Here is a 9883-nt window from a genome sequence, read left to right on the forward strand (position 1 = left end):
TCTTATTACATTGTATTATTTTAATCAAATCTAGTCTAGCCTCAAGATTCTCATTAGATTAAATACAATGCTATTAGAATAGCCCTTGTCAGATTATACTCCTAATAATGAAACAAGAAGAAGTCAGTAACAACTAACAAGTAGTAACTTAATTAATAAACAAATCAAAGAAATTATAATATGATTATATTAAAAACTTAAACCAAAAAAAAAAAAAAAAGACAAATGTCATGATCCAAATATTTTAATCAACCTATAATATTTAACATCTTCTCAAAGGGCGTGTGCAGAACTTTCTTCGTATTTTGTGCTTGCTTCTATATAAACAATCTTTTCATTTTTGTTGTTTACCACAAAAACGACAACAATTCAGTGTCGTTATCTTAACAAAAGGCAACTTCTATTCTCTTCATTTTTTCCATTTTTTTTACCAAACAATTTGATCATTGATGGCACTTTCTCCTCTTATAAAAGCCTTATTTGATGTCGTTTTATCCTTCAATTTATAAAAATAAAAGCACAACAAAAATAAGAATAATTTACTATGTAAATTTTTACTATGTAAATTTATGTTGTCACTTTCTTGAGAAGTAACAATTATAGTAAACACCTATACATAAAGAGAAATGTTAAAAGGTACCAGTTGTCTAACACTCTCTTACGTATTAATATTGTTATTGGTACAATTAAATATCGGATCTCACTTAATTTAATGTATTATTTTTTAGAGAGAGTATCACTAATTAATTCTAAAGTGACACGTCTAGACAGTGCTAAGAACTACTAATCAATACCCATATATAAATTGGTCAATAGAAGAAATGAAATGTCTTTTTGGTAGAATATAGTGATATATTTTGGAGTACTAATTACACACTAAAAAAAATAAAGCCATCATCACAATATTACCAATTTCACAGAAGCAAACTGTTACACAATAACCCAAAAAAGAGGACAATTTTGGCAAAAGATACCATCCCACTTACCTTCCAAAAAATTACAAACACACATTCTATTCATCAGCAGAAGAAAAAATATAAGAGCAAACCATTTTCCCACAAAAAGAAGGAACATTTAAGTTTGTTTTCAATTTTCATACCTAAGAGGAAAATACATCAGAACCCCACCTGGTGCAATTGTAAGGTTTTCTTTTTCTTCTTTTTTTCCTGTCAATGGCAAATTTTTTTACTTTTCCCAAAACCAGGTTATGGGCTACCAAATAATCACAGATTACCCACATGATTTGTCATTGTCATGCTAAGAAAGATCAAATGTACAGTCCACTAACCAATCATATCATAGTCGTGCATCCTTCGGAGTGACATAACTTCTGCTCTCGGTGACATTGGAATTAGCAACATCATCTGGTGCAATTTCCCAGCTTCCACTTCTCCTTCCCCAACTCGAGTGTCGAGTTTCTGATCGTATAGTGGTAGCACGATGGTCAGAACTCATAACTGAGCCTGCCTCGGAGTTGTTTAGGGGAGGTCCGTTGCTACCTCTACTGCGTATGTCGTCATCAACTCCTCTACTATGAATGTCTTCATCAATTCTAATACGCATATCCTCATCGAGTCTACTTCGCATGTCATCATCGTGTCCTCTGCTACGTACATCATCATCGAATCCTCTACTACGTATGTCCTCATCAAATCCTCCTCTACTACGCATGTCCTCATCAATTCCTCTACTACGAATGTCCTCATCCATCTCTTCGAAATTACGGCGTTGTGAGATCTTCAACAGATCTTCGCCTATCTCTAAATCATCTTCCACCTTCGAGCGTGGATCCCCAGCCATATCATCTTGTCCTGCTCGTGGAGAGGGCAAAGTCATCGGCTTTTGTACCTCCTCTTGAACAAATGCACGGAAGTTGTTCCTCGAGGGTTTTACTTTCGTGAAAAATACTTCAAGAAAATTGTTCAGACAGCCCCGATTGTAGACATTGATTCTGTTGTCCGCTCTGTATCGGAAATTTTCATACGTAGTCTGTAAAACAGAAAAAATAAGGTTACACAATAAACCCTTCTTTCAAAAAAAAATAAAAAACAGTCGACTATCGATTTTCAATTTCTACCACCCTCCAGCCATAACTTGTTTTTTTTTTTTTTGGACAAAGTGATTAGAATCACTAATAAATTCACGAGATGTAAACCTCCTCCATTCAGGATAACTGATTGTCTAACCAAAGGATATGCTTAAGTCAAATCAAAGACCACAAACAAAAGATTGTGAACCATCATTTGACAAAACCCGATAAATTTAGATTATACAGTTATAATAAAGCTACTCCAAAAATGTAGAGAGGGGAAGAAAAATAATTAACTAACCTGGTTTGTACCTATAAGGTACAAGTGGAAGCCAGTTAATCCACCAACAAACCAAAGTGAGATGAAACAATAAGCCATTAATATCACAGAAGCAGGAGAATCTTTCATTGCCTTCCAAACTGTAGTCCTATGATCATCCATCAGAACCTTGATGTACAAAGCTGATAAGGAAAACACAAAGATGCAAAGAAGAGTTGAAGAAGAAACAAACAGGAAGAAGTACCGGTAGTTTCGCTGCACATTTAAACATGCAATTAGAAATCTAATAATAACTTTTGAAAGCCAGCAAACAAAACTCGAAATAATGAAGATAGTAAGGTAAAAATTGAATGTTAACAGCATACCAATCCAATGCATTGTCCTACCCAAGGGCAATGATGATCAAATCGCTCCACACAATTGTTGCAAATGGAACAATGGGAGCAACGAGGAGGACGATATAGCATACATGTCTCACAATATTTCACCCTCACAGGAAGGCCATTGACCATTACATCTTTCGTCCGAGGGAACTGAAGGCTAGGAGTTTGTCTACCCCCGATCTCATTTGACACAGAATTGTCATAGCGAAAATCTTCCTCTGGAGGGTGTAAATTACGTGGGATGATTCCCGGGTCCCGGGCTGAAGTAAGAAAAAGAAGCACCAACACCTATCAACATTAACTAATGAATTAAATACTGGTAGATCTACCATAATAGTACAGAAATGTCAGTCAAAATATGTAAGAGAAAAGATTAACTCAATGGGAGAAGCATCGAAAATTGACATTCCTAAGGTGACCAATTAATAATTATAATTACTTGGAATTGTACAAGTAACATCTTGGATGACTCTCTAGTTTGAAATAAGCAAAGTGCAATGGAAGCCCAAGAATTGCAAAAGCAATGGAACACCCTCAACATTCAGGCATAACAAATTTGAAACACTAAAGTACCATTGGACTAAAATCTTTCGTGCACTCAACTCATCAAAGACAATTTATTAACTAGACCAGTATGTAGAAATTCAGGTTGCAAATTATAAAAATTTGAACCAAACAGAGATTTTATTGAGTAGGCTTATGGAGAATGTATATCATATAGAAGGGTGGAAAAAGTTGATAGAAAGATAGGAAAAATGGAGAATGTTTATTAAACTGAAAAAAGGGAAAACTACAATCAAATGACATAACTTGTGTGCAATTACTACACCGAGAATTCTAGTCGGCAAATGGTAAAAATTCTTCAAAAGCTATAAATAAAAATAATATCACAGCACAAGTAAGAATTATAATCATAATGAAGGGCAATCTGCTAACTGAAAAAGGCATTGCAGACTTTCTTGTAACATACGGGCCATAAAATATAAACAATCTGTATGTGGACATACCCTGCACTGTACATGATACTTCATCATGCTTTCAAGAACTCAATTATTGATGAGAATAAATAAGGGGTTAAGAAGACTAACATGGATTGTAAAGATAATTGCCACCACGAGAATTGCATATCCTGAATTACGTGGTGAAAATTCATGTCGAAGATGCCTCCCAACAAATGCGCAAAAGATGATAACTGGAGCTAGAATCAGCAATAAAGTGACAAGTAATGACCTTGCATCAGGCCCAAAGATCAATCTTCCACTAAGAAGGAATTTCTGAGGACAGAAAAAACAAAGATAAGAAACATACAACAAATTCCATTATATTACATTAAAAAAGCTTAAAATATGTGTTGCCATAATATATAATGAAACTAGAACAACCATGTCAGATAAAGTATTTGTCATATAATGAATAACTAATAGCAAAAATATGTTGTAAGAGGTCCCTTATCAAATAAAAACACTAAGAAACATGGTTTGAGGTAGTATAGGAAGGCCCTAATGATCACAAGTAGAAAAATGTTACAGATATGGCAAGTAGTTACAAGCATAACTCCTAAAATTAAGGTCTTTCTAACTTAGAACAGTATGCTAGAAGCCTTATAATGGATCATGGTTTATCTAATCATGCCAAATCTTTCCTAATCAGGTCGAAACAATCTTCAGACAGACCAAATAATTTCTTTGCTATGAGCCTTTGTGAGTAGAGAATATGTCTCCTGAACTACATATTATCAAGTAGATAAATTAAGTCCAAGGACAAAAGGACCAATAGAAAATCACAAACCAATATAAGTATGACAGTCATCATCGAAAAAGGTAAACATCAGCCCAAGCTTAATGCATGCATAAAGGGTAATGACAGCAGATATTGAATATAGTAGCCAATATGAGTGACTGTCAAAATTGTATCACTATTTAATTTGGTAACCTCAACTAAGTGAACTCCAAACAAAACAACTCAGAAAAAATTATGCAAGGAAAATATCCTTTCATGAATAAATATAATATCAAAATGAAACATCAATAAGTAGCTTTGTCCACCACAAGAAAACAAATTTCACAGCGTATACACAAATGCAAGTAAAACCAGTCCATTAGCTGTAAATAAGAGAAGTACATCCAATCCACCACTCATATGTAACTGAGCCTAACCATCTCATTCCTCAAAACAAAAGTTTAGAACAAAAATGGCATGCTTCAATCCCTATTACTTGAACTTCTGAATAAATAATGGCCCAATTGCTTGCTTTTAAAATAGTTGATTTGTCGTTAAGGAAAAAATGGTTGATTTGTTTATTTTCCTCTTAGGATCATAGTATTCCTCAGATGTAAGAAAACACTATAAATATGATATTTTCAAAAATGGTCTACTCTAAAAAGTGCAAGTGTTGTCTAAAAGGACGAATTATCAAGCTCCTTAAAACAAAAACAGTAACAGCCTCAGCCACCAGAAGTAGCCTAAAGGTGCACAATGAGAAAAAAAAATGTCACTCCTTGACCTGCCATCTTGCACTTAACTCTTTTCACTATGACACGCTCCCAACATTCCAATAAGTTTTCCGAGTAAAAAACATTAGACATTCCATCTTTTGAAACCAACACTTTTGGTGTTATTTGATGGATATAATAATTTCTATAGTTCATTATGGATCTGCACACCCTGGGATCGTCACCATGAAATAATATCGTAAATAGTAGCAATTGATATGCAAGTGTCCATGAATGAATCGAACCTCAAACCAAGTAGAAGAAAACTACATGCCTTATTATTTGAACTACCCCTCTTGCACTAAACCTAGCATGACTTAAGCTTCAAAAGCATCCATTAGCCCTTACAAAAGAGAATCCACTTGCCATTACAAAAAAGAAAGCGTTCACTTGCCCTTACAAAAGAGAAAGCGTCCACTTGCCCTTACAAAAGAGAAAGCGTCCACATGCAATATACTTTAAAATAGCAAACCCAAAGTATACTTTTATAGGAACAAAACTGCAATACAGCCTAACATGGCAAAACCAAAATACTTTCATTTTAGGAAACTAAAACACATTTATTAATTCGGTTGAGAAAGGGAAGACAGAAAGGAGGAATAAAATATCAGTCCAACAAAAAACATAATAAAAACCACCAAAAGGGCAAAGCAAAAATTCTATCAAAAAAGGTAATTTCCTATCCAAGAGAAATTAATTTCCTTTCCCTCAAAGCCTTGTGAGTTGAGAGAGCCCTAGAAAATATATTTAAATTCACCGTGACCAGATCCAGTTATTCCCTTTTGAAGTATTTCGATCAAGCCAAATAACCCACACAATTCCACAGAACAGCTACCATTTTATATTTGCCGAAACCAATAGTTTCCTCAATCATTAAAGTCTCTTATCGACCAGGGAAAACCCACTGTTTCGCTTTCTGCTTCAAAGATAATTCTTCGATTCCCTCTCCTTCTCACACATCACACACCACAGATTTGACACCACAAAGGGAAAAGAGTACGGTGTGGTCTTTCCTTTGTATCATGAAACAGATGGTTTCCAAACGAAATTAAAAAGACTCAAAATTAGGGAGATTTTCCAGATCCATCAAAACACACACACACACACACACACACACACACACACACACACACAAAAAAAAAAAAAAAGGATTTAAAGTAAACCTAACAAGAACAAAACACATCTAAACCCTTTTCAAGGTTGAGAATCAATATAAGAAAAAAAAATTCCAGTGCAGACAACTAAATAATAAATTCCGCAGTTTCTATATCGTATAAGTTCTGTACAAATTAAAATTCCAGAAAGAATAACATTGCATTGAGTTTAAAAGACAAAATGGATGCCTTTTTGTATTGGACAGTGAAGATAACTAAAATGAAAGTCTCCTACAAGCCCTCTAATCTACCCAAAACTAAACTGAGCCTCCCATCCCATTTAACAAATTGAAAAATGTCAAAGGTCCTTAGGAAATGAATTGCCACAAACATCAAAACCACATTAAAATCCATCCATCATGATTAATTGCATACTTTTTCGAAAGGCAAGAAATCTGCTTCCACATTCATTCACAATAGAGTAATTTTTCCATATTTATTTTTAGTCCACACACCTGAAATCTATAGACACTTCAGCAAACAGGCATTATAGAAGTAGAGAATGACCAACGGCAGTGGCCAAAAAAGAAAAAAAGGCATATGAGAGACTAAATTGATTAGGGACCCAAACAACACAACATGAAATGGAAATCCCAAATAGGTTTCATAAAAATGCGTGTGAAATCTAAAGAAATGATTCCAGGTCTATGCAAGTAAAACTAAACACAACCCGATAAATAACTTACACTACAGACAACCTCCAATTAAGGTATATTCCCCAAAATCACTCACCAAACCAAACTCTATCACGCATGAGTTGAGCATTGCAATTACCACACAAGATTTTTTTTCTTCTATAAATTTCAAGTGCTCCTTTTATTTTTTTTTTATTTTTTTCTACTGGATCTTTCAGCTTAGCCAACACATATTTCCATTTCTATTTATGATAAAAGCATAACAAACAAAACCATTGTCCATGCAATTTTTGAACTATTAGGACATCAAAACTGTGACCTAAAAGAGACTAAAAGCAACCAATAAAGAAAATAAACGAGAAATTTAATCAAAAGAACAACCAGAAACAGTACACTAGTTCACTAGCTAAGAAAACATTGAAAACGTAAGCAAAAACAAAACTCTTTAAAAAAGGGCCATTACTAAGAACCCCTTTTAAAGACAACACTCAAATACTAAACCAAACATAATGATCATCATAAAGTCACTAAACAAACAACCCAAAACAAAAACCTAACTCCTAATCACTTCTGTTCTGTTCACTCCAATGCCTATACCAAAAAACCTAAAAACCTAAGTCAAAATACTCAAAACCTAGTTCATGGCTACAACAAAAACAAGTCAAAGAATCAACCAAAACCCACTAAAATTCTAACTAACCCAACAAAATCTAAACCCATGCACAAGATCCCAAATTATAAATTAACAAAAAAGAAATGCAAGAGGCTTACATTACTTCCTTTCCAGGCTTCGTAAACGCGCTTCGTCATGACCAAAAAGCAAAAATTCCAACACTCCTCCTCTCTACAACACTAGGTCAATCAATATTCAATAGTACAGAGTCGAACATTGTTGAAGCTTTGAGCTTTCATTTCAAATCCCCATTCAACAAATACCAATAATAATCACAACAGTAAAACCTCACTCGATTGCTCCTTCTCCATTGAACCACAAGAACAATAAATAATCCTATGAAAAACCCAATTTTCTGATTAAGGAAAAAAATAAACCCAAATTAAGAACTGATCTTAGATATGGCGGTTCGTGGATTTGGAAAATATTTTTCAGATTTTTTTTTTTTTTTTTTTTGTGAGTGAGAAGTAAGAATGTTTTTTTAGAAATTTTTAATTTTTATTTTTAATATTTGGTTCGAATATATAGGGAATTGGAAAAAATAAATATAAATAAATAAATAAAATCTCAAAAGACCAAATTACGTCACACTAATGTAATCATCTGATTTTTTTTTATTAATTAAGAATAAGGTGTGAATTATTTATTTATTTGTGCTGATTAGAAGTTATAAATTGCCACGTCAGTTAATCATGTGACGTGGCATATTAGGGGTTTTTATTCTTTTTTATTTTTTTTGAGAAAAGGTCTAGAGTAGAGTAGTGATTTTTTTATTAAAAATTAAAAAATAAAACAATGTGATAATGTAAATTATCATAAACAATCACTTATAATAATAAGATAGTATATGAAGAAGTGCCTTTGTTTACAATAGAAGAAGTCACGTGGATTATTTAAGAATTGAAGTCTGTAATAAAAAAAAAAAAAAAAAAAAGATATAAATGAATTTTTATGAAATTTAACTAATTGTCTTGATTGTATGATATTATTGAGAAATAAAAATTTATTAATTAAAAAATTTCTTGCGATTATTTTTAATATAGAATGAATCAATCATCTATTTTAGTATCTTATCGAACACAAATAATTATAATATTCCTCTATTGATTAAGAATTTCTCTATCCAACTCTAAAATATATTTCACTAAAAAAAAAAAACTTTAATACATGTTTGTGAGATCGCAAAAACCACGAGTAGCTTTATTAGCATTTTTTTGAACTGAAATACAACTCTAAGAGCACTCACATCAGATGTTTTAAAATAGAAGATCTCTATAATATTTAAAGAAGTAAATTAAAAATATATTATATATATCAGATGCTCTTTATAAAATTTATTATGCATGCTTTACATTTATAGAACATTACTTATTGTTTTAAATATATTTTATTAGTTGTTTGGGATTTTAATTTACTTTTTATATAGGAATATGTGAAAATATTAGTAAAAAAGTAGATTTTTAGTGATGTATTTTAAAGAAGTTGATATATGGTGTAATTGAAACTTGAAAATTTAGAGGTGAACATTAGACCACATCCAATATTTTTAGGCTTATCCTGATTCAATCTAATTACATATTGGATGTTAGATTTTACCATCCAATCTAATCCGATCCAATTAATTTCAGTCATCCAATTGATCCAACATGTTGGATTGGATCGTAAATATCCCTTCGATGTATTTTATACATATTTATTGTTTTAATTTGAGTTTATTCAATATTATAGACTTAGTATATTTTGGATCAGATCGGATTCATCTAATATTTTAGGTCTAGTATGTATTGGATTAGATTGGATCCATCCAATCCAAAAAAAAAAAAGAGTAAAATTTTAATGTTAATTTTGATATATACATATATATTTTACGTATAACAATATAAAATCTTATTACTCATCCAAATTAAATGAAAATACTAATTACTTCGATTGGATGTTGGATGTATTAGATTTTTGGACACTCCATCCAACATCCGATCCGATCTAATTGGATATTCAAAAATAACATCTAATCTGATCTGATCACAATTGGATATTCAATGTTTGGCAGTCGGTTACAATTGAATCGATCAATTATCATTGAATTAGATGATTTATGCACACCCCTACTTGAAATGCTACATATCTAGTAAGTATATATATGGATAGCTTGTTTTAAATTTAGTTTTGTTTTTTTTTTTTTTTTGGGTCCTTATGAAGAAAAGAAATGTATTCTATTGTAGCAATTTTAAGTGCAT

General features: G+C 32.2%; 1 protein-coding gene across 1 annotated transcript; it reads right to left on the reverse strand.

Moving 5' to 3' along the window:
* Positions 1-882: 882 nt before the first annotated feature.
* Positions 883-8167, reverse strand: LOC115708202 (protein S-acyltransferase 8). Its single transcript, XM_030636416.2, has 5 exons — positions 7745-8167; positions 3781-3966; positions 2675-2980; positions 2331-2564; positions 883-1989 (listed from the first exon to the last, which is right to left on the reverse strand). Exons 1-5 carry the CDS (start codon positions 7781-7783, stop codon positions 1297-1299), a joined length of 1458 nt encoding a protein of 485 aa, XP_030492276.1. The 5' UTR covers positions 7784-8167; the 3' UTR covers positions 883-1296.
* Between the last annotated feature and the right edge of the window lie 1716 nt (positions 8168-9883).

This window comes from Cannabis sativa, chromosome X, assembly GCF_029168945.1.
Source record: "Cannabis sativa cultivar Pink pepper isolate KNU-18-1 chromosome X, ASM2916894v1, whole genome shotgun sequence".
NCBI classification, from domain to species: domain Eukaryota; kingdom Viridiplantae; phylum Streptophyta; class Magnoliopsida; order Rosales; family Cannabaceae; genus Cannabis; species Cannabis sativa.